The sequence below is a fragment of the Uloborus diversus genome, chromosome 4 (assembly GCF_026930045.1).
Source record: "Uloborus diversus isolate 005 chromosome 4, Udiv.v.3.1, whole genome shotgun sequence".
NCBI lineage: Eukaryota > Metazoa > Arthropoda > Arachnida > Araneae > Uloboridae > Uloborus > Uloborus diversus.
The window spans coordinates 141,850,185-141,877,539 of NC_072734.1; the positions used below are offsets into that span (position 1 = coordinate 141,850,185).

The window sequence follows — 27,355 nt, forward strand, 5'->3', positions numbered from 1 at the left end:
CAAAAATATCAATGATATTAATGATTTGAGTTAGTCAATTTGAAGTGTAAATCTCTTTTATTGTTTGATAGCTTTATTACAACATCCTGTGTAAAAACGACGTGTTGTTTTCTTCGTAGCATAAATTTCTTCTCTTCAAAGTTTCTTTTTCTATAAAAATGGTTTACCAGAAGATATATTTTCCTCTTTTAAGCTGGCTTAGTGAACTTTGTGCAAGCAGTTGTTAAATAATTTAAATTCTGTCAACTTTTAAATTTTCTGTTGGATCCATGATAAATAGGTCAAAATTTCAGTAACAAATGAATGAAAATACGCTACATTTTCTTGTGTTTTTCGCTTCAAAATTATAACATGAATTTCAAGCGTTATGTCACATTGAAATTTCAACATTTTACTACTACCTAGTGCAGCCTCATTAGAATTTTAATATTCTTCTGCAATGAATTCTTTAAAAAAATTAGAGCTATACGCTTATCACGTTTGGCTGTAAAATCCTAAAAACTAAATTAAACAGTGTAAGTTCATTGAAAATTCACTGCCATTAGACTTTGGACATCATATCCATGTACTTTCATTTAATGTAAAAATATCTGAATATTTAAGTTGCTTAAGCTATGCAAATTGGAACATCATTTCCCCCCTATATTATCACGAAGTGAGTAAAAGCTTGTGAACTAAAGAGTTGTTTTTAACTTCAAATTTTATTTTCCAAATTTTATTTATCCAAAAAAAATAAATAAATAAATAAATAAAAATAAAAATAAATCGCAAAAATTTTAAAAATAATAATAACAACTTCTCTAACAATTATATACTGCTCTGAAAAAAAGTAGCAGTTTATGTAAGAAATTGATTTCAACCTCTTTCTAGCTTAAAATGGTTTCTCTAGAGTAGTTTTATTTCTTAAGTACCTGCTGACTGAGTCCCTTTATCATCAATCTAATTGTTCACGGGACTAAATATCCGAGACATACCATAAGCACAGCATTTTGGACACTGAGATTAACCGTAAGTGAAATGGATAAATGTTTCAGATAGCATCGATAAAGTAGCTTTAATATTGTTTACTCGAGAGATTCATTTTATTGTTCACTGTGTTTACAATTTCTGAAAAATCACTCGAAACATAAGACGAATAGCTAATTTTTGAGGTTTAATCGGTGTGTGTGTGGGTGTGGTTTCTATATCAAGACCTTTCTCTATATTTTCTTTTATAAATGTTTTTCTCTATATTTCTGATAAATGTCATCTTAGTGAGTTATTAAATTCTTGTTATCTATTTTAATTCAGTAAGTTAAAGTTTTTAAATCCATGCTTCTTATACTTTTTTCGTACTCAAACATTATCTCAAAAATGCCACGAAACGGAAATATTTCAACCAATAAATTTTAAAACAATATCTTTTTTTTTTTTAAATTAAAAGAAGAAGACCAACTACCAGTTCAAAAGAGAGAAAAAATGGCCATGAAGTCAGTTTTTGTGCTTCACGTGCGCCTACTTAAGAATCATCAGCCGTGACCAATGTCATTTTATTTGTGACATCTTTGATGTCATTTCATGATTAGACTTTGAAGACAGACACAATTATCATAATCTGAGATTACATTTCTCCTAGCTACCGTAATTTTCCTGATATTAAATATGGATTACACATCTTAAAGAAATCATGCAATAGTATTTCGTAGCTTTTCGAACAAGTGCTTTGATGTAAACACTTGTTTAAATGTTTCTTTTAAATTGTACACGACAATAATAAGAGTGTATTCTGCTTTAAAGGTTATATGTTAAATATGTAGTTGTTTTTTAAGTGTTGATAAATATTTATGAGGGGAATTTTCGAGATTCACAGAATTGTTATGTTTTCGCATTTCCGGCTTAAAAATGTGCATATAATTTTTTAATAGATTCTTAGGTAAACACTTGGTGTTTTAGAATTCATTGTTTTCAGTGAAAATTGTTTTACGGTTTTTTCAACTTCTTCTGACTTATATCAATGTTAAGATGGGATATCTTTTTTTTATAAACTATTTAATGAACTCTTTTTGGGTTTTTCACCATAATTTTTTTTGTTGTATTTGCATATCGAAACATTTAACGCATCATTTAATTTGAAAACAGTTGACAAGAATAAAACAGTTCTTAAAGAAATATTTTTAATAAACTCAAGTACATGGCCATTTGAGTCAGCGGAACTAGGACACCGTCAAAAAGGTGTCGTTGAAAAATGATTCTGTGAAATGCTGGCATAGGATGCTGGTGAAGGTATTCTGCAGAATGTTTTGCCATTATACATATCATGGAATTCCGTACTTCATACATTTTCAGTTACATGTATGTTAGCTTACAAAAAAGTAGTGTCAGAAATGAGAGTTTTATGTGTCGTGCTTTCGCCGTGGAAGAACATGTTTTCTTCATTAATATTTTTCAATGCTCCAATTCACACTATGTCTTTAAATTGTGACTCGAAATATCATACAGTAGAGAGGAGAGGTCCTTCGTTATGCTCAGAAGGTCTGACATATCCTGTGAAGAGCATCATTGGTTACCGGGAGATGACGTTGGCAACCGATGCAAAACATTGATCATTGAAGAAGATTGCAATGGTCAGAACATTGCGGAATGGTTCCAGCAAACTACATATCTTTGGGGCTTCTAAGACTTTTATTTATTGAAAATATTAAACGGGGTTCATTTTTGACTAAATTGAATAAATCCTTCTGAAATTATTATGACTGGAAGTATACATATATTAAAAGCAAGAGTTTTAGATGTCCATAGTAACAGCAATTGCCTAACATGAAGTGAATTTTGCCTTTTTTTTAAGCATTTATTCTTCTCAAAATTAACCAATTTATCTTCCTACGTTTAAAATATTCTAGTGCAATTAGCCTACTTAATGATTCGTATTGTTTAAAACCTTCTTCTGCTGTTTTTATTTTTATGACAACATCCATATTGGTTAGACAACGTGAATGAGTTACACTATCAGAAAAAAAAAATAGTTTCGGAAATATACACTTTTTTTCAAGATAGATCCGATTTTTTTTTTTTTTTAATCAACTATTATTTTTAAGCGTAAATGGTGTGAAGTTTAAGGAAACAATGAGTAGAGCCGTCCGAAGTTCTGACGGCGCCCGGGGCGAAAATTTCCTGGCTCCCCCCCCCTATACACACAGAAAAATCATCGATCAAACTAAGAACACTAATAAATAAGTTGCTGTTTATAAATAGAAAATGTATTTATCGAAGTAAATTACATCAAAATTAAGTTTTGATCTGGACTCATCCAATTATTCTTTTCCAGAGTTTTTGGGTTTTACTTGTATCGACCTAATAACAACTTTCATATATGTTATGAACAAAGATGTTATTTTTTTGCATCAAACATTTGTAAATTTTAGGGAGAAGCCCACAGATATTCAACAACATCGAAAATCACTCAGAATTTAGTTTTTGGAGCTCTAATTTCAAAAAATCACTGACCCTAATATTACAAAATATGGCCTTACAAATTGTGTTTTAAGACTTGAGTTGAAGAACATATTCGTGCAAGGGTCCCCATGCCGCCTTTCTTTAATATTAGAAACAATGGGTTTTTTAAACAACACTTACAAAAATTTTAAGTGGAATAATCCCTGAATGTAAAACATTGCTGAAATTTTTTGAACCATAATTTTGAACAATTTTCCTGGGAAATGCTCCAGATTCTCCTATCCATAAAATTTTCAAAGTTTGTCTAAAGTTGCGTTTTTGAAACTTCAATTTCAAAAACTTGCAGGGGGAGAAGGAATTGATTTCAATCTATTTAAAAAAATAATCGTTCGAAACCAGTTTCTGAGGTCCCTCCCTTAACCTAACGTAATCGCGTTTTTAAGGCTAAAATTGTGTTTTTTGAAAACTAGAAGTTTCAAAATTTTGACCGGACACCTTTTAACCTTTTTACTTAAAAAAAAAAAAAAAAAAAAAAAAAAAATCCTGTTTTTTGTTTTTTCAGTGCGCCCCTTTAAAACTTTTTCTGCTTACGTCACTGCACGCAGGGGCAGAATTTTAGCAAATTTGGTGCAAACTAGACAAAGAAGTGCATTTTGTTTGATTTTAAACAGTTATATTCTCAGAAATTGTATCTGCTTCAATGATACAAAGGAAACTAATGTTTTGGAGACTCAGAGAGAGGAGTATTTTCGTGTACTAGGAAAAAATTGAGAATCATTGCTTTGTTTCTTTATTTTGTGTGTTTATGACTGTGTATCTAAGATACACAAAATGACGGGGCGCCGCAAGGCGCGCCTAATTTTATGCAATCAGGGCATTTTATACGATAAGGCGCCCCTTATTTCGTGAGAATGTCGTCGTGTTCCGTCGAAACGAGGGGTGCCTTGCGGCGCCCCCTCATTTCGTGGCGCCCGGGGCGATTGCCCCGCTCGTCCCTCTCTTGGGACGGCCCTGACAATGAGTAAAGTTTGGCACCATTAAGTATCGAAAAAAGTATTGAAAACTTTGTGAATTCCATGCCTGAAAGAATGAGTTCTGTGATCAAAGCCAAAAGCGGTCCAAAAGTACATTAATTGCTTTATGGCTCAAATGCACTTTTATGTCGAAGAATGTGGGGCAAAGTGAAATAGCTAATATGATCGAGCTTTTACAAAATGAACAAATTGGAAATTTGCTTTGAAAGTTTCTGTACATATAGAAAGAACATTGCATTTTATAATAAGACTTGCATTGAAACATTATTTTTTATTTTCGGTAGCGAATTTGCACCTTCAAAGAAAAATAAAAAGAAAAAAAAGCAAAATGAAAAAATTTTCCTTTTTTTCTATGGGGCAAAATGAAAAATAAAACATTTTTCCAATGAAAATTTTTCTATTCGACTATTAAGAAATATTTTTGACCAAATGAATGAGTATAAAAGGTTGAATGAATGAACGAGAAGGTAATTAAACAATAAACTAATTATTAAATAAGTAAAATAACTTATACATGAGGAAAATAAATGAGCGGATAAAACATTGAATGAATAAGAAAATGAGTAATCAATGAATTAATAAATGAATTACCAAATGAAGGAATGTAAATGAATTAATTAATAAATAATTCTGTTAGTGATTGAATGAGTAAGCGAAATAAACTATTTCACGCTGCCCTGCATATACTTAAATAATTGTGCAAAACAGTTAAAATACAAATTAGCTTAATAGTAACTAAATGAATACTGCATCAAATGTTAGGAGGTCTCAGATTTTAAAATGTTGACAACTATAACTTTATCATTTTATAATTACAAACGTAATTTCTAACTTAGAACAAAATAATACTATATGAATATCACTTTTTTGAAAATTGAATGAATAAACGAAATTAACTATTTCACACTGCCCCGCTAATACTTGACTAAAATATCAAAAAATTTAAAATACCAATAAGCTTAATATTAACTACAGAAATTCTGCATTAAATATTAGAAGGTCTAAGTTTTTAAAATGTTAATGATTATACCTTTTTCATTTTTTAATTACAAACGTAATTTTTGACTTACAACAAAATAATACAATAAGAGGATCAATTTTTGAAAATATCCTACATAACTATTGACTCTAAACTTCAGATGAAATTTTTACCTAACTGGAATATACAACATCTGCTACTACGTAGTTGAAATATTGCCACATATGTGGCACTAAAAGCAGAGTAAATATTTCACCATTTCACTTTGCCCCACATTCCCCAACTATCTTTCGACATATTTTAAAAGTGACAGCTAATTTTAGTTGATTTGTTTTAAAAGACCATTGATGATAGAATGAAACATATTCATCATAAGTGAACTAACTCCCTCGGAGAGTTCACCCGCAACTTTTTTAAATGAATGACGTCATTTAAACGATCAAATTCAATAAACAGGTCAAAAAAAAAAAAAAAAACAAGCTGATGTGTGCATCACATGACTTCCTTTTACTCCAATTTAATGTCATTTCCTCATTACTGGCAATTTTAATGTGATTCAATAGTTTACTTTCTAAATATCACCAACAGTAGCCAAATTGAAACAGATTAAACCGAAAGAGTGGCGATATATCGCCAAGTGTCCGACAAATTATAACACCACTTAGGTTTACATCGAAATTAACAATGATTTCCCACCAAAAAGGGGCAAAAGGTCCCTTTAAAAAACCCGAATGCAACCAAAAAAAAGAAAAAAAAGATGTGCACAACTAGACCCCACTAGGAGTCTACGTACCAAATTTCAACTTTCTAGGACATGCCGTTCTTGAGTTATGCGACATACATACGCATATCCGCACATACATACGTACATACAGACGTCACAAGAAAACGCGTTGTAATTAACTCGGTTATTGTCGAAATGGATATTTCGCGAGCCTATACGTTCTTAGGCACTTATCCACGTGTGATGGAGTTTAAAAAACCCTCAAAATTCATTCGGGGATGAGCAAAATGGAAATTAAGGTCGATTTTTGAGTGAAATTTTTTTTCGCGAATACAATACTTCCTTTTTTGTAAAAGGAACTAAAATGAACGATCCTGTGATGAACAGATCATTGACCGATCCTTGACCATATCTACATCAATGTGAATCTCCATGCCCTTTAAATAACGAGTCTAAGTTAGATGATTTTCGGGGAGTAGATGTTTTAGTGATAAGTGGTTTCTTATGAGGATTCCTTAAAATTCCGTATCTGGCAACTGAATTTACATCAGCCAGCGTGATGGTGATAGAAGGTTGGCTATGCTCTCTGGTTTCTTAGGCTAAATTATCGGTATTCAGTATTTACATGGGTCCGTATTCACTGAAGCACATAAGACTTTTTTTGGATTGGCGTAGTTCGAGCAGGATTTTAATGAAGGAGGGGATGTTATTTATTATTGTTAATCGTTTAGTTTAATTATATTAAAAAAAAATAATTAACTTGAACTCTGAAATTTTAAATTTAAATTACGAGTTGCGGCAGGGCCCTAGTCATTGGGGGCTATTGTTTCTAGAAACAGCTCCATTCCCCCAAGCCTACCCATCCTCCTGGGCGGTTACGTGTGTATAGTTGTGTGTGTGTGTGTGTGTGCAGGCGTGTGTGTATGTGTAGGCGCGCGTGCGTGCATGTTTGGGCTTGTATGTGTGCGTAGATCTGTGTGCATGCACGTAGGGGCTTGTGTGTATGCGCGTGTGTATGTGTGTATGAGCGTTCGTGTGTATAGGACATGGACGTCATCGACCAGGAGAAACGGATTCCAGGAGGCAGTGCTCGGAGCCGCGGCTGCAGAGACCGGTAGGCGGTGGTGCTGGTGTCCCTGGTCCAAGCTGAAAAGGGAACCCCAACATCAAAGACGGTGAAATAAAAGCGATAAGCAATCGTGATTGCTCAAAAAAAAAAAAAAAAACTTGTCGATTTTTTTAATAAAAAGATCTCTTTTATATCTGCTTGAAATACACGATTTTTTCCAAATTTTCCACGTGAAAAATTGCAATAGCTGATCCATATCAAGTCAGTATTTATCAGAAAATAAACGCTGGAGGAAAGCAATTGTTTTGGTTTAGTGACCCTGAATAGGCCAGTAGCAGTTAGGGGTATTTCCGCCATCTTGTGGTGATGTCATCTTTGGGAAACCACGCGAGAAGCCACAGGAGGAATGGCCAATCACTCATCTGCTTGAAGGGGAAAAAAATCCATCAAAAAAAAATCTTCTGTCCATCGCCGGGTTTGTACTATCATTCCATCACAGATTGTCTTCATCTGATAACACAGAGTGGGGAAACGGTGTTAAAAGAATAAAAACTACCTTGCAGAACTCATTGTCCGATTTTCTCTTTTTCATCTGTCTTTTTGTTAACTACGCCGGATGAAAGCAATTGCTTTCCCCTTTTGAAGTCATGATGTTCCTCTTCTTTTATTTTTTCGTTCATTATTATCATTATTATTATTATTATTATTATTTGTTATTATTATTATTATTATCTTCATCATCATCATTATTATTATTACTATTACTATTACTATTATTATTATTGTTATTATTATTAGTGTTATTATTATTATTGTTGTTGTTATCATTATTATTGTTATTATTATTATTATTATTATTGTTATTATTATTATTATAGTTATTATTATTAGTGTTATTATTATTGTTGTTGTTGTTGTTATCATTATTATTGTTATTATTATAATTATTATTTTGTATTTTATTTGGTCAAGGTAATGATTTTGAAATTCAATGAAGATCGACTGAAAGATGTTAACATGCTTGTTTAACTTGAATATACATCTAAAATTCTCAGTACTATTGTGAATTTTAATACATTTGCAAACATAATTGAAAAATAGTTCAGAAATTAAACCATACAAATAATTCAAAATGAAATTAGCTGTGAACTTAGATATTTGTTATTTATTTGACAACTGACAATTTCGACAACTTTCAATAAAAGAAGAAAAAAACCACCAAAAAAATAGGGCTTGATTCCTTGTTTGCAATTTAATACTCTTTTATAAAAAAAGAAATCTGCAAGCACGGCTTTGAGTAGAGGACCTGCGCCTTTCCTCAAATTAGTTTTGAAGTGTGATTCGAACAAAAGTACACCATGGTATACTTCGAAAATGATCCAACGCAGAAAAAACCTTGAAGAGCACAGGGAAGTAAGGCGAAATGTCAATCTTCCTAGTGTTTGAGAAAATTACGTTTGCAAGTTCAAAACCCCAGCCTTTCTTCATCTCGCAGTTAATTTTTGTGCGATTTTTTATCTTGATCCTTCTCTTTTCTCACCTGTTTAATACAGCTACAAATTCTACTCCACAAGCACAGTGTCCACCGCCCTAAGAGCAAGGGAGCACCCCCCTAAAATTTGTTAAAACCCTTCAAAAGCGAGAGCCCCCCACAAAAGGGAAAAGTACCCTGAAAACACCCTCCTAAAAATTTCAATGGCGCAGTCTGCGACATGACCCACCCTCCCTAGGAGGGCACCCCTGAACTGCATGATTCCCCAACAACCAGGACCTGATTACCGCACAGACCTACCAGGCCTGGGCCTGGGGCCCCGTCTTCCTAAGAGGCCCCAAATTACTAAAAGAATTATGCATAGCATTACAACTATACAAAAAATACACACATTTTTAAAATGATAGCCTTCAGGGGGCCTCCAAATTATTGTGGGCCTTGGACCTCACTTTTAGTTGGTCGGACCCTGCCAACAACTACTGTCGCGTAGTGATAATGCTAAGGAATATGCAGTGAAACATTTCATGTTGCTTATTTGTACCTGGGAGGTAAAAGCAGGTGCATGCACAGAAATTTTGGAGCCCGTCACAAATGATTTTTACGGGCCCTCTCCATATTGATTACCTTTACGTCTCTATGTATATTTCACCCCTCATTTTAAAAATCTCAGGCCTGTGCCAATAGATGTCTCTTGTCCCTCCTATGCACGCTGGTAAAAGGTACTATTCCACAAAAAATGGATCCAGGAAGTGTGTTTTGTTTGTTTCAGGATTTTGTTCTAGGAGGAGTCATTTTCTCTCAAAATCAGCACTTAAAATGTGCCAGCAAGAGAGTTGTTTCCCCATAATTTATCTTGTTTACTATTAGAAGAATTTGGCTTGCTGCTTTGTACCTTTGAATAGAGTAAGGTAAGTGTGAAAAATAAGGTCACCATAAGTATCATGACCTAGTACCTTTCTCATTTACGGTTCAATTGACTCCAAATTTTGTGACATTCATCACGTGACTTATAAAAATAAAAAAATAATGTCATGTAAAAATTTCAATTTCAATTATATTTTTAACAGTTTCTACAAAGAAGAAATATCTAGCCTTGTTAAGAACACGGGTCTTACAATAAGGCCAACTCTGAAAAGCACCAAAAATACTATCAATCTAAAAAAAAAACTGCATTGTCGATATAAAAACACACTAAACCACATTTGAAAAAGTCAAAAACGTTATCAAAAACTCCATATTTACTTTAATGGAAGGGGGAAACATCAAAAATCACATTCTGGGCACTGATAAGTCGTTATTTTCTGTTTTTTGGTCACTCCTGCGTACAATCGTATCCTGAACATGATCTTTCGGTGTATTAATAAGGACATCAGTGCTTTATATCCTAATCATGGCTTTATTGGGCTACAATATACTTTTCTGGGGTTATCAAATTACGGAAAAATAAGATACACATCGATACCTCCCCCCCCTTTTTTTTGAATTTGCAAACTACATACAGTGGCTCCCAAAAGTGTTCGTACACTTTGAAATTTTTTAGTAAAACCAAAGTAACTCGAAACTGAATTCGAATATGAAGTCCAATATTTTTTCGCACCATTCCTATGTCATTCTAAATACAAACCATTGGTTTCTTCAAAATATTAACGGATCTCCTTTTTAAAATCATCGTACACTCAAATATTTTCGAAAAAAATCATGATTAAAATTATCATATGTCATTTTTCTGTTATTTTTGCATTGACCCTTAACTGTCATTTGGCTTTAATTTTTTGTTTATTTATTCTTTATTATTGGGCTTATTACTTTAAAATGGCTGGTATTCGTAAAAAACCACAAACACCATTCGAAAGTTGAATTTTTTCCTCACAGTAGCGGTAAATTGGTTTGAAATGTCTCTAAACTAGTTAATTTATTTCATTCTATAGTAAAGTTCTTGATAAAATGATTTAAAGAAAGAAATCGGATCGAAATCAAGGTAAGGAAAGGTCAACTGGCAAAGTAAACAAAGCGTAATCGGATATTTACAGTTAAAAAAATTATGAAAAATATACATTTGAGTGCTGTAAAAGTTTCTGCAGAGTTGAATGAAAATTTTTACATTTAATTTTCACGGAAAATTGTTCGCCAATTTCTCTGATTAGCTGGATTACACGGCACATCTTCCTGCAGAAATTTTCTTGGCCGTGCGAAAAGCAGAAAGCTTACGCTTTTCGTCGCAAAATCAATGATAAATAATCTCAAAACGTTTTATAATTACGTCTTACTTACATATAAAAACTATTTTAACGTTTTTTGTTAAATTGTGTAATTGTAAGTAGAAAAAAAAATTAGGAACTTAATCTTAAGAAATTAGTTGGATCAGTTAATCAGGACGGTGGAGGTGTTCTAGTGTGAGGGTGCATATTAGCATTAGGACTTGGTAGTTTGGAATTTTTTGATGACATAATGAATCATGCTGTTCCTTTAAATATTTTAAAAACCAATTTTGAACTCTTAGCCAAAAATTTGGTTATTGGAAACAACTTTGTTCTTTATCAAGATGACGATAAGAAGCACACGGTTTTAACCGTTTGCGTCTAGTGTCTCGAAAATTGTCTAAAGTTTAGAAAATACCCCCTCAATCTCCAGATTTGAACTGAATGTAATGTATTTAGAGATATATGGAGGCTAGATTACGAAAATAGGGCTTTAAAAGGAAAATAGAGCTAGAAACAGTAAGACTCGAAGTGTGGTTGAACACTTACTCAGAAGTTATGCAAAAAAAAAAAAAAAGTTAGGAAAAGAATGAAATTTATTCCCAGACATTTAAAAGGTGTTATGAATACTGCATGATGTTCTACTAATTAATAACTTAATCAAAAGTTAGATTATTCAATAATATATAGATATTTTATAAAGTGCACGAAGACTTTTGTGAGATAAAATTTCCGGCACTTTTTGGTTTTTGATTTAAAAAAAAATTAAGTTTTAATATTTTTTTAAAACTTTTTATGTAGTTCTGTTAAAAATTGATTATAGATCTTGTAATTAAATACCTATTCCGAAATATTAATTTTAACCAATGGACTGGGGCAGTGGAGTAGCTAAGGGGGGGGGGGGGGTGGCACTTTTCTAGGGGCGGCAAATTGGCCCTTTTGATGTGGAAGAATTAAATGTATTTTCTAAGTAAGGAAATTATGGTTTTAATCTATTACTGCAAGCAAGAAAATCTCTTCTTAAAGCACTCAAAAGGACAAAATAACTTTTCTGGGACATAATGGACAATTTAAGTATTCCTGTCGTAGTTTTAATTATTCCAAGAAAGTGACACCACAAACGAAGAAAAGTGCAGCTCAAGTCATTTTAAACCAAACTTTCCCAGAAAAATGTGCCTGTTTCAACACTCTAATTTACGATTGAAAACTCGATAGTAAGAAATTCTCTACCTGACTTGAGCCACTCTTTTCTTCGTTTGCGGTGTCATTTTATTGGAATAATTGAAAACTAAAAGAATAATACTTAAACATTACATTCTGACCCAGAAAGGTTATTTTGTCTTTTTGAGTGCATTATGAAAAGTGCATAGTATTTTTTTTTTAAATCTGTTATTTAAACTGTAGATGGTAACTTAAGGAAGACGAAAATAATGAACTTTTCCAGTTTTTGTTATAAGAAAAAGCTAATATAGGATTTTAAGTTTAGAGTTTCTTGAAAGCCTGCACGTGAAAAAAAAATTCCCTTCTTTTTACTTCAGGAAAATGGTGACAAGAGTGAGAAAAAAAGGGGGGGGGGGTGTTAAATATTACACGAAACAGTTTATTGCTCGTCGCACTTTAGTTTCAGAGTTTGCTTTGATTTCCAACTCTTTACAAGAGTTCTCTTCTTCAAACGAAGTATAAGAGATTTCCGTTTTCTCGCTTTTGCGAGTAGATAATCTATCCGATAATTTTAGATCACATGTTAATCTATTCTTTATGGAAGGTAAGCGAATTTCGTTTTTCAACATTTGAGTTGAACCCTAAACATATCCAAACATAGTCTAAAATGCGTTTTAGAATTCAAATAATTCCGGTTGGGAACCTCTCCCACCCCAATCTGTAGTCGAACAATGTGAAAACGTTTTTAGGCGGGAGAGCACTTTAATATCTTATCCCTTTTCCTGATATCACCAAATACGTTTAAAAATACGTTTTTAGACCTTAATGTTGGAAAATTTCCCTAGCCCTACCGTTTCCTCTAACGTAGCAAATACACCCAAAAAGCATATATTTAGGCCTCCAATTCTGAAAACTTTTCTGGAAAAAACTCGCACCCTCTCTTCTAAAGTCTCAACATCTAGCTTAAAATTATGTTTTTAAAGCTTCGATACTTCAATATCAATTTGTGAAAACAGCATTTGAATCCTGATTGTCCTTGATCTCCTAAAGTGATCAAATGTAGCATAAAATACGTTTTTAGGACCTCAATTTCGGAATTTTCCCGAAACAGATACCTTAGTCGCCCTCCCCCTCTCAACTTATATCTCCAAAGATTAAAACTGCGTTTTTTAAAGCTTCAATTTTGAAAAATTTCTCTTCACCCCTTTTCCTTACTCCCCAAAGATAACTCAAAATTTTCTTTCTTAGAAATTTGCGTGAGTAGGAGAGTACGCTAATCCTTCCTTCGAACTGATAATCTAAAATGAAATTCAGCTTTAAGAATGATTTTTGGAAGGAAACCTCCCTCTGTCCCCTCTTCCTCCTAACATTATTAAACAAAGCTCAAAGTCGGACGTTAATTACGGAAATTTTTCAGGAGAGAACCGCTTGGGGCTTCACAACATTTTTTAAGCCATAAGGGAACCTCTCAACGTCACCAAAGACAGCCTGGAATTGCGTTTTTGAGATTTCGGTGCCGAAAGAATTCCAAAGAAAGAACCCGAACTTTCCCCTTTCAACAAAACCTTCAAAGATGCCCTTAAAATTGATTCCAATTAAAAAAACATTTCAGTAAGAAACCTCGGCGCCCCTCTTTCCCCTAACTCCTACAACAGCGTTAGAATACGCATGCAATTGCGTTGCCAAAGGTAGCCTAAAATTGCATATTTAAGAAATTAAAATTTTCGCATTTAGTATCCGACCATTCCCGATTCCCTTGACTTCTTCTAAGTAAGTTAAGCTGCATTTTAAAATTTCGTGAAATTTCCTTTCGTTGCCTACCGATCCCCTAACGTCAACACAGAAACACTAAAAAAGAATAATTTTGAAAAAAAAAAAAAAAAAATCTGGAGCAAACCACACGCACACACAACGCGCCCTTTCGAATAACTTTGCTAAAATTGCGGTTTTTGACTTAAATTTAGCAATTTTCTCCAAGTGTGGGCCCTTATCCCCCCCCTGCTTTTTTCTTTTGAAAGTATATAGAGAATAATAAGGTTTTATTTTTTTAAAAAATTAAATAGCTAGTTTTAATTTAAACACGTTTGAGAGTTTTGTGTATAAGCTATTTCACAACGAAAGTGCGGCAAATTGAGGGACCACCCCGGGCGGCAAACACTGTAGCTACGCCACTGGATTGGAGCCTATTTCGTTGAAAGTCGTAGGTGTACGAAGACTTTTGGGAGCCACTGTAAATTAGGTAAAATAAATTAAAAAAAAAAAACAACGTTTTATTCCTTTCCATTTTAATTTCTAAATTCTACATAATTATGTAAAAAATATTTTCCAGTTGACTATGTCTCTCCTCTATACAAATTTTCAAGGCAGTATACAGCTAAATAGCGAGACAGGACAGCAAACCAATACAGGTGGCAGCAAATTACCACTTGTTTTTTTTTAACAAGAAAAGGTTTAACTCAAAACTGTTGAGATAAGTGTTTAATAAAATATATCATAAAGTATTGGTGCAATTGATGGTTGGAATAAGTTATTCATAACTAAAATCATTTGTAATTACACTTGAAATTAACGTTTACAAAAGGGCAAGTGAGTGATCAAGGAAGTGAAAGAAGTAAAAACATGGTGCACATAAATGCAAAAATTTGTGATAGTTTATAAGCTTCACATTTACTATTTTATTTTTATACAAATAAAAATTAATTTCATGTTCAATCTGTATTTTGTTAACATATTCTTTCAATTTAAGTATTAACTAGCTGCGTTGCCTGGCGTTGCACGGTCTACCTCGAAAATGAAATTGGTCGTAAGAGTTTGTGTCAAGTCATACATTTTCAACAATCAAGCTTAAACAAAAGAAAAAAATAGTGTAAAATTTCCTGTCAATATGCAGAAAAGAGCAATTTTATACCTCAAACTATAAACTTAGACGTCTATCACTTTTTTGTAATTGCAAAAATATTTTTTTAAAGGTTTTACTATCCTGTTTGACGGATTTTCTGGCGAATCCCCGTTAAAGGGTTCGACTCCCCATAGCGGGGCAAAAATACCCCTATGTGAATTCTTGAGTATCAAAGAACTGCTGTGCCAAATTCGGCACCGATCTGATGTCAACTGAATTTAAATAAGGAAAACCCCCGGTAAAATCTCCCCACAAGCGGACAAAACCCCCCATGTGAGTTCCTGAGCACCAAAGAACCTCTGTGCACAATTTGGCCAAGATCCGATGTAAACTGCGGATTTTTATTAGGAAATTCCCACTAACTGCTGCACGCAGTCACACACGTAACGCTCTAATGTCACACACGTAACGCTATAAATTTTTTTTTTTTTTTGCCATTGTACGAGCTTTAGAAAAAAAAAATTGTGGAATACTTACTTAGTATACAGACACATGCACAAAAAATACTGTTCATTTACCTTTTAAAACTTCACAAGAAATTGCAAAATAATAGGAGGTGTAGCTCATTTTCAGATTTTCTGAGTCATACACGTAACGCTGCATTTGAAATTTTATATAAAAAAATTAGAATTATCCTATGACAAAAATAATGCCACCTAAAAACTATTACTGTCTTCTGTTACTCCAATAGAAACTATTAAGAAATGTTTTAAAAATCTCACATTGTTTTTTATTGTTCTATGCAAAAAAAAAAAAAAAGCGTCAAAAAGTCACACACGTAACGCAGAAATGCCCCTTTTGATCAAACCATGTAGTGATGCAAACATAATTTTATATTATTTTCGACACTTTTATCAACTGATATTGCGCTTTTGAAGTTAAATTTTTGCATCAGGAAATTGATTTCCGTCTCATCAAAAAAGAAATAAACATTTAATACAACAGCAGATATTTCTTCAGGTAAATTGAAAACTCTTTAGTTAAAAACTTTTTACTACTTTTGTCTAATACCTGTAATACCGGTTTTTTACCTCAGCAAATACCGGTATTATGAAATCGCAAAGTTGCTCGAAGTATCGGTATTCAGCATACCGGGATTGCAATCACAAATTGCTACTAATTTTTTTTTTTTTTTTTTAATTATACTATCGTATGGTTTACCCGTGTGAACATAAGACAAGTACATAAACAATTTGGAAAAGTGTTCCAAGTATCAACGAAATTACTATTTATTCGCTTCCCAAAAAAGTTTGATTTGAAAGAAGCAAGGCATGTTGAATTCAGAGCTGTATTGTTTATTTTCTCTTACAATTTGATGGGAAAAAAATTGTATGGCAAGAGTTGTGTCCCATTAATATTTAAAATATTTTTATTTAAAAGTCATGTTGATGTAATTTTTTTTTCTCATTTCAGGAAATTTCTATTGAAACTAGTAACTTAACAGCCAATACGAGAAAAGTTGTGAACATAGCTCCTTCAATCACAAATGCATCAGGTAAATAGCTGTTTTTGACTTTGGATTACATTTTGAGAATTTCTTAGATTATTTTTAATTTTCATAATCATATTTCTCCAACCATTAAGAACGTATTTACTTTAATACGTATGAGGAATATACACAATAGAGACAGGCCACCTGTCAGGTTTTTTTTTAATATCATTTGAAGAAAATTTTTTTTTATGTGTTGTATATTAATGCAATTTAAATTTTGTTGTAAAAATATAGTTTAATAATAAGAAGAATATAACATATGACTAAAACAAAATTAAAAAAATAATGCAACAGCATTGAATTTGTCCAAAGCTAGCAGTAGAAGACATGACTTATAAAAAAAAAAATTCTGCTTTTTTGTTTGTAAACAAAGTTTTATCGATATAAACTATGATGTTTTAAGATAAGCAATCTGAGCTTGGGGAATTACAGAATTATCAAACTTTCATTTTCCTAGAGAGACTTTTTTAATAAAAGAATCACGTCATACCCTTTTAAAATATGGCAAATTCTCAAAGCGGAGAATTTTCTTGGGAATAACAAACCGCATTCCGCGTATGGCTAATACTTCGTCTAGCCAGGATTTTCCAAAAATGTAAAGAAACATCAGAATTTTCGATGCCCGACAATTACTTAAAGGAAATTCTTAGAATAAAATCCAATTGCCTTTTAGAAATTACTGGAAGGAACACTTTCATGCGGAGAACATTCTTTTGCCCGAGTCGAATTCCATCTCGTTCCCTGCTTTCAGATTGATTTTGTCGATCTTTATCGTTAATTCTTAGAACCGCTTGGAATGCGGTTTACTTTTATTGATAAATAAGTTCCATTATTCAAACTACCCATTAATTTTAACAATGAAACAAGTTTCTGGGAAATAATCCCTTTGATTAATTTTACGTTGAGACTAAGGTGCAATCTCTGCCACGTTTTTTTATGCCATCCCAGGAAGGTCTTATCGAAAACTTCCTTAGAACGTAGATTTAAAAAATAAATAAAATGCTCTTTATGACTTTATTTTGTTCTTTATAATTTTTCATATCTATGACAAGTACATTTTTTCATATTATCTCATATTTTAAAAGTTGAAACACACTTGATTGAAAGTTGAAGAAATTAGCTAGTCAAATAGCCATGTGATTGCGGTCAGAAACGTTTCATACTGACAGCTTAAAGCAACCTTAGTCCTTTCTCTAATAATTTTTGCTCAGCTTAAAAAACTTCGTTCTTTATGACTTTGTTTTACTCGTTATACCTTTTTATGTTTTCCATCAATTCAACTTTCAGAAAAACCTTTATTCGTAAAATACCGGAACGACCCAGAAAGCACTCTGTTGGAATTTTCTGCCCTATTACTGGGCATGACCATTGCCTTCAAAAACACCTTCACCGCATCAATGTCACACCAGACTCTTTGCCCTCTATGTGATTTTAGAGAGGATAAGGAGCTGTCGCACCTAGGCAAATGCCCTGCTTTTTGTCAGACTTTAATTTGGGAGCGGTTTGGGTACATATGTCACTTATTCTTTGTTCTATGTTTTCTGTAATTTTCAATTGTCTTATTACCTGACGTTGGAAATAAAATAAACAAAAAACTTTTTATGTTTTTATCAAAAAACAATTTTTCCCATTTGCTTGCATTTTAAGAGCTGAAAACACTTGACTAAAAGTTAAAGCCTTCAGCTTGTCAAATGATCACGTGATCAAAAAAACTTTCATGCAGATAGCCTAAAAGATATTTTAGTCCTCTTTCTAATGGAGAGATGTAAAATAATCTCTTTCTTTTCTACTCTAAAACGGAGGGAGTAAAGACTTTCATTCATGAAGCCAAGACCCCAAATCACGTGACAGATTTCAAAGCAAAGCATTGGAAGAAATCAGGTTTCCTACGCTTGTTTCATTTCAAGCAAAACATGCGAACCATTCGTCGTTGTTGAGTCACGTGATTTGGGGTCTTTGGGCCAGCTTTTACGAAGTCAATGATTGTACTTGGTCTCTCCATTTACTAATTCCTGCTCTATTGTTCCAGTTAAAGAGACAGTGGACGATAAATTCCTTTTTTTTTGTCATCTTTGCTGTAGATCCATGACATTTTGTCTGCATACTTACTTCAGCTTGGGGTTTTGTTTTGCCAAAAAACAGACCTCGCAAAACAATTTTGATGCATCTTAAGTATATATATATATATATATATATATATATATATATATATATATATATATATATATATATATATATATATATATATATATATATATATATATATATAACTTTTAATAGAATTTTTTTAACATTAGTGAAATTGAATTCTGAAACGCATACATTACGAAGCCAACAAGCAAGCTAAATTATGTTTTATGTATAATTACAAATAAATAAAGAAATAATTAGATTAAAAATGAAATAAATAACTAAGCAAATAAGAAAAAAAAGAAAAATATAAAACAAGAATAAATAAATAAAATAGGTAAATAAAGTAAAATGTGACGAAATAAACATCTTGAACTCATAAAAATCTGGAAAATTTTGTTGCAAATGCTATTTAAGATATTTTTTAAAATTACACTTGAAACTTTAATACTCACAAAAATGAAAATAACATCAAAACCTGAGAATCAAGTATTGCAGCTTTAAACGTTGCGAAACAAAACAAAAATAACAATGTGATACAAAACGGGTTACATTTCGGTAATCATTTGCATTCTGTTTGCACCTGTTTTCTTTTCGGCATCAGTATTATATAATCTAACAATGGGGTCGATTCTAAAATTTTAAAAGTATTTTTTTTTTCTGAAAGAGCATGCTTAAAAACATACAATCTGACCATTTTTTAAATAATTTATTTAAGTTTAATATTTTAAAAAAATTACTTAAGCCTCTGCGCTTTCATTGTTTACACTTCTGTCGTGTGACATCACAAATTCACAAATGATGAAATGCCATTCAATGTTGCCATTCACAGGACAAAATATTTAATTCGCATCTTTACTCACGTGTATTGGCAACGATATGGTTGATAGCAAGCGTAGAGCGCAATTTTAATTCGCTGCTTGATTACCATAACGTGGAACCGTGGTAGAAAGATGCGCCAAAATGCTTCATTGTTGACGTCATAAAGACCACGCCTTGTTTGAGAAATCGGACATTTAAAAAAAATTAACTTAAAAAAATGTTGGGAAAATGAAAGTATTTTCTGGGTCCATGTAACTTTTTTTGCTCATTCTATCCATTTCAATGACTAGAAGTAGTACTTTTGACTGAAGGAAACTTTTTACGCAAGATCGTAAGTTATTGATCTTTAAACCTTACTAAAAAAAACACCATTGAAACTTTAAAAACATTGCGTTTTAACTCTAAAACTTCAAGCGAAATAAAACAAAATTAGCAATAGAATAATTAAAATATACATTTTGACATTAATTTGTATCAAAAATAAAATCGTCTGTGTCTATTTTCATTTCAGAACCAATTAATATTAGCAAAATCAAAAAACTTCAGTAGTCTTATGAGAAGGCAGAAATAAATAACCGTCCGTTTCCTTATGATTTCGAATGGAAAAATCTCATTTGATGAATAAATATTTGTTCCCAAAATAGTCATCAAGACGTCTCGATCCAGGTTTTTATTCAAACGAAATTTTTAAACAGGTAAAAAAGCTTAACATTATGTTCTACAAGAAAAGGTAAATCCTTTTATATAAAAGTCGGATTATATTGGTTAAGGTTTTTTTAGAAAGAACTTTAAACATCGAACGCACATATAAAACATTTTTTTAAATTTTATTACTATAAATTCAAGTTTAATTAATTTTTGTATAGAAATATAGATACTGGAATTGAAACTTTTAGAGCAAAATATAGGAAAATGGCAGAAATTCCATATATATTTCTTGATTTTATACTCCAAGAAAGCGTAGAGCTCCAGCTCTTTGATAACGTAGCAGTTACTGCCCATTCTATTGTTCATATTGTTCAACTTCTCATCGTTACATGGTTTTCAATTTACATTGTTAATATTCTTTTGTGTTTCTTGTTGTTGTTGTTTAGTACACTTGCCATTGTGCTACCTATGAGTGAGACTTTAAATAATATATGTAATATACATTTAATACTTTAGCTACACATAATTAATATCTAGGCTTTAAAAAAAGTTTAAAAATAGAACCTAATGTTCAATTGGCACACTCAGATTTAAACAGTTTTTTCAATCTTTATAGTTATGATTAATATTTCAGATTACATCTGCTCTATGTTTGATATGTATGTATCCAAAACTTCAAAATATAAGTGTTCTTTTCACATAATACATAGTCTAAGACTTTTCTAGCCAGTTTAAAATTAAACTTATGCCACCCAGCATTTATAATATAGTACTACAATCTTGTTAAGTACTTAGAGGCTCATTTTCAATATAAATAGAGCCTTAGTTCAATTTCTTCGTAGTCTTCAATTCTCTAGATGTTACATATACACCTGTATTCATCCAAAGCTTAATAATTACCTTCCGAACAGTCACAACAAAGTCATCATTGTCTCGCAATAATAAATGGCGCTCAGTGATAAAAGAACCACCAAAGAGTGAAGAAAAACGAACAACAAAATGGAAAGACAGACGGACAAGTAACAAGAGCTTCCTGCAGGAACCTCTCTCCTAATTCTTTTAATTAAAAAATTGCGCGACGGCGCTTCTTGGTGTGTGATGATAACCGCTGAATAGAATAGCCCTCAGCAGAAGAATCGACCACGTGCAAGGCTGCTTCCACACTTCAAGGGTACTGCTGTGGTATCAGCCGGACTTCACAATGAAAAGCACCAACTTTTACTTCACACCAAACAAAGAACAGTTCTGCTTTCATGGAATTGGCTTTCTTTTCCACTTTTGCTTGTTTTGATTCGTTGAATAAGAATACTGGGAGCCGTGCTGTTGCCTTGCCGTGGAGTAGGATGCAAAAATGGGGTTCATATATATATAATAAGGAGGCAGGAAACTTCTTTCAGGTTCCGGGACAGGTAAACAAACTGTAATCCCACCTTAAGCAAGGAACTCCTTTCTTTGTCGAAGGTTTTTACTCGGAAGAAAAGGAATATTTTGAACAGAGCCATTTGTGCCGGGCCATTTTAATGGTGATGACCTAAGAGAACTTAATAAAGAGTTGTGTAATCTGAGGGATCGTTACAACAGCAACATTCATTTCATGCCTGGTAATTATAATAATGAACTTTGTCATTCATGCATTAAGTAAGATGTAAGACTGTTGACATCTCTACTTTTGAACAGACAATGGTAAATTGTGCATTAATTAAAGAATACCCATCCTTAATAAAACAATGTGAATAAAACTTCAAACTAAAACAACGAACGTATTGAATTCTACACTTGAGTTGCTAATTACGTGTAGTTGAAAGTTTAAGGAGCAGCTTGGATTTCATTCGCATTTCTACACAAAATAGACGATGATGAAAAGGAATTTTTATTAGTTTGTTATTCCTATTTTGTTGTAGATTTAATGGAACGTGCTTCCACAGAATGCGTAATAGGAGTCTAACATTAACTGATTAAAATCCAAGTTAATCACAAAAATTGTAAAAGTAATAAAATTCTAATTATTCAAAGTGGCGAAAAACTATTTATGCAATAAATGCACTATAGTTAAAATATCTAATTCATAAAAAAATAAAACTACTGTAAAGATATTTGAAGTAAAACACAATTAAAATAATTCAGTTGAGGTGTAACAAACAACAAACATTATTAAACTAGTTTAAACACTATTAAAAATTAAAAAATTCAACCTCAAAAAAAAAAAAAAAAAAAACAAGTAGCCGATCATTACTATGCTGTTTCAGCTATTAACCAAAGAAAATATGTCATTGGAGCCAGAAGTTGGTATTTTTAAAATTCTTTATATATTTCACGTAACGGATTTTTCTGTTTTCTTTTCTAGTTTTTTAAAAATTATTTTAAGAATTGAAAGATTACAACAATATCATCACATCAGAAGCATAATTATATTTTCCTTATTTTTTAGAAAATTTTAGTATTTGATTCAGTGTCTTCACGAAAAAAATTCAGTGTTAGTCAGTGCAGAAACTGATACTTACACATAACTTTTCTTCTACGCCTTCTTAGAATGTAAAATCAAGAAATGAATCCGGAATCTCTGCTATTTTGCTATATTTTGTTGCCGAAGTTTTATTTCTGGTGTCTATATTTCTATACAAAAATTAACTGAACTTGAAATTATAGTAATAATAATAAAAAAATATTTTATGCATACATTCGATGTCTAAAGCTCTTTCTGAAAAAATTTTCCGAAATAATCCGACTGCTAGATAAGAGGATTTACCTTTCCCAGAAGAACATAATGTTGAGCTCTTTTACCTGTGTAAGAATTTCGTCCGAATTAAAAACCTGGACCGAGGCGTCTTGATGATTATTTTGGGAACAAATATTTATTCATCAAATCGGATTCTTCCAATCGTAATCAAAAGGAAATGGACAAGCAGACAGACATTTGTTTCTGCCTTCTCATAAGCACACTTAAGTTTTTCGATTTTGCTAATATTTATTGTTTCTGAAATGGAAATAGACACAGACGATTTTACTTTTGATGCAAAAGACTCAAATTGTTTTGCATTACATTGTTATTTTTGTTTCGTTTTGCAACGTTATATATATATATATATATATATATATATATATATATATATATATATATATATATATATATATATATCCAATTTAAATTTAAATTGAAAATCCAAATCAGCACATTTGATTTTAAAATATAAAGAAATAACTGAATAAACTAATAGACGAACTAATTGCCATCATAAAAAATAACTTTTTAAAGTTATACTCATCCTATTTAAATAGAAAAGCTAAGTCAGCACATGTGTCAAGAACTTATAAATAAATATATGATTAAATCTTATATGCGCTTTGCTCGAAGGCACGTTTTTCATTTCAATAACTATAACTTTAAATTTAAAAAAGGAACAAACGAAAAGACGGTCGTAGTTTGTAAGTAAATGGTGTCGGAATAACGTAATGTTATTGATATTTAAAAAAATAAACTGGTCTTCGACTAATTGCAAGTTACATACCTTCAGTTTTTTTTAGATATGTATCAATTTTCTTATTTTAAGCCTGGTTACGCCATGCCGCTTCACTGCTGCTTCGCAGTGACTGATTAAAACTCGGGGGTGTTCGGGTAAACAAGACATACGCAATACGCATGCATCGCAGCTTGCACACCATGCGGCGGCATGCGAATACCTACCTGCTTTGGGCCACCCTCCCTTATATAAAATTTCCACGCACATTTCAGCTGCTCATGATTTAAAAAAAATATGCATTTTTTCTTGCAATGCTTCTTTTTAGATGTAGAAGGGTATGATTAAAAAGGTAAGGCGCCAGATTGCTAAGATTGACATAATCATTAGAAAAGAAAAAAAATCTCAGAAATCGCAGGGAAAATATTTGGACATTAGAAGCAAAAGTTTACGAAGGTTATTAAAAGTTACAAGATAATCGTTGGAAGATGAAGTGGGCATTATGGTATTAAAAATAAAAATCACTGCAGGGGACAGAAGATAGAGAAATAAGAAAAGGACCATTATAGCGCAGAAAAGATTAAAAGGATAAGGAAGACTTATAAAATAAAAGAGGACAGTAAGACTAAGAGGAAAAAAAAATGACAAGAACGTTAAAACATAAATTAGCATTTAAATGAAACAGCTTAAGGATGAAAAAAAAAAAATAGTTCAAGTAGCTAAAGCATAAAGAGCAGAAATCATTTTCAGGCACATGTTTCGAGATCACAGGGAACTCAGTTAAGTCCTTTTAACTTTTCGTAACAAGTGAAGTTCCGAAAATAAATAATCCGAATGAAGCCACTAGATATGTTTAAGGTTAGGATTTTGTACCTTGCTAGGTCGGTATACATATCTGTAAATTATTTTTGAACATTTGTGCTTTAAAATGTATTATTTTAATTCACTGTCAGTCCAACGGTAACTTTTCTACCTAATTGGATAATGTAAATTGTTGCTTTAAAAAAAAAGCAAAGGGGTTTGAGCGGGGAAAATAAAAAATTTAGAGTTAATTAGGGCAATTTGTTAAATAGATTCTCATTTGTTCTGTGGCAGGAGAAGGTATAACAGTAGCTCTGGTGGGTGCTGCTGTCCAATAAAAGCCTATGCGTAAGGTTTGGACTATGGTTTGGTCGCACGCATTGTACTGAAAACGCTAAAAATGTACTTACATATCTTTGGTTTTCAATGTTTCATATTATATTTATATGAAGGAAATTTGTTCCTAAAATACAGGAGTTTGTGAACGACTATCTTCACTATATTTCACTTACATCCCTTTGCTTCTCACTGCCTCATATTATAATTATAGGAAGGAAATTCCCTTTTAAAATACAGAAAGCTGAAAACTATCTTCACTAAATTTTACTTACATCCCTTTGCTTCTCACTGCCTTACATTATAATTGTATGAAGAAAATTATTTTCCAAAATATAGGAGTTTATGAAAAACTACCTTCACTAAATTTCACTTACATCCCTTTGCTCTTCTCACCGCCTCATAGTATAATTACACGAAAGAAATTCTTTTCTAAAATATACAACTGTGTGAAAAACTATCTTGGAGATTTTAATTATATTTTATTCTACTTATGGTTTTTGTTGCAGCTGTCACCATTCACCAAAATTGTGACAAAAGCTGGTCTGCCAAAGATTTTGTTCTGGAACATCCAGGCTTCCCAAGCGAATATCAGAATGGTATGCTGTGCAGGTATACCGTCCGAAAACATTCGCCATCTGTTTGTGGACTTGAGATAACGTTTAGGCTGTTTGATGTTGAGGCAAGCACTGGCTGCGAAAAGGACTTCCTGGCGATTGGAGATGAGAGAATATGTGGGAAGATTCCAGCGGACTCTGTTGGTGAGTATTTTGCTCTTACTTTCGTTGACTTCTTTTTTTCTTTTCATCTTTTTACGTTGCCTTGACACGTAAAAAAATTCGCTTCTTGCATAAATTATTTCAAAAGTCATCTAGATCAAGAGAGTTTAGCTGAAATTTTCGATCAAATTGTTGCATTTTAATTATTTTTTTACATTTTTTTAACGACGCATTGATGCATAGTAGATAGCGTTTCTAACTCAAACTAACTCGAAACTCATCCAATTCAAGAAAGATTAGCTATGGTTTTTTATAAAATTTTTGTGATATCCTTTGATCTTCTGAAGAAATGAAATTTTCCTAAGTTCTGCATGAGAGATATTTATTTTTGTATTACTTCTTTTTGGTCCTTAAAATTTGAGGATCTTTGTTTATCATGGCCGGTATAATCGGGCCACATTACGTACATTTTTGTTTTGATGATGAAGCACGATAAACATAATTAATGTGTTGCCAATGGACAGTTTCGTAAGCTTGTGCGTGTGCGCTTTCTTAGTTCTTTACAGTTAATTAACTGTAATAAAAAGGCGCTTCCGATTTTGTTTGCATTTTTGTAGCAGTGGGCTGGTGGTTCTAATTACAGTTTTAGAGCAGATAATGACGTAAAGATGAACTTTCACACTTGGTAATTTCTTACATTCAATGCAATCGGGTCGTTTCCAAAATTTTAAAAGTATTTTTTGCTAAAAGATCAGACTTAAAAACATAGGATCTGACAATTTTTTAAAAATAATTTTCTTAAGTTTAATATTTTTAAAAAATGACTTTAATCGATGCGCTTTTATTGCTAGCTAGCGTAGAGTGCAATATTTAATTCGCTTCTTGATTATCATAACGTGGAAACACGGTAGTCAAATGCGCCAAAGTGCATCATTTGTGACGTCAAAAAGACCACGCTTTGTTCGAAAAATCGGACATTTTAAGAAAATAATTAAAAAATAACTGTTGGAAAATGAAAGTATTTTCTGGGTCCATGTTATTCTTCTTCTTCTTCTTCTTATTTTTTTGGTTATTCTATCGATTTGAGTGACTAAAAGTAGTACTTTTGACTGCAGGAAACAACTCCATTGTTAGCTACTTGATTTTCCAGAACAAAGGAAATTGAAAGAAACATAGACAATTTTATTTCATGAAAAAAAATGAAGCACATGAAAGCAAAGAGGTGTTAAACTCAAGTTATCAGATTTGCAGTTTTAGTGTGGTGCCAATGATATGTGGTTTAGCTCAGCAGTCACCAACCTTTACAACTTCATCAGATCACTTAATGTATAATTTTGTGCTTGATGAACTACTAATATGAATTGAGGAAAAGAGAAGATTAGTACATTTATATAATCAGAAAACCTTTATTTTATTTATGTGAAATGCATCCATTAAAGGTAACAAAGTTATATAGTTCTTAAAAAAATATAATGTTATTGTTGTACAAGCGTTACACATTTTGAATTAAATCTTCACGATTTTTTGAAACGGAACTTTCAGAAAAATAAAAATGTCTGAAATTTTCTGCGGGCCACCAAAATATTTTTACGACCTACCGATGGTCTGTGGACTACCCGTCTCGACATTCGCTTTTCAGCAATTATTTTATACTTTGTTTATTACTATTTTTACATATTTTAAGTTGATTCCATTGCTGAAACATTTCATTAAAAAAGTTTAATTGAAGCAGAACGCCTCTTAATTGAGCATAAAAACATTCAATATTTGGAAATCTCATTTTTTAAATCATCGATATATGATATTTTTCATTCGAAGACAATATTTTAAATTCTGTTTTCGGACCACACTCTCTTTAATTCAGACAAAAATATTTCCCATTTACGTATACAAAAACATCTAACTTATTTTTATGATAGAAAAGTTTTATCGTTAAAACGACTACCAGCAGAATTTTCAACGAG

The 27,355-nt window shown here is 32.1% G+C and overlaps 1 protein-coding gene across 1 annotated transcript in view; it reads left to right on the plus strand.

Moving 5' to 3' along the window:
- LOC129220880 (cubilin-like) overlaps positions 1-27,355 on the plus strand; it is a 156,988-nt gene that overhangs the window by 75,756 nt on the left and 53,877 nt on the right. Inside the window, 2 exon segments of the mRNA XM_054855315.1 lie at positions 16,402-16,483; positions 25,182-25,433. Of these exon segments, the coding sequence (XP_054711290.1) occupies positions 16,402-16,483; positions 25,182-25,433 (334 nt within the window).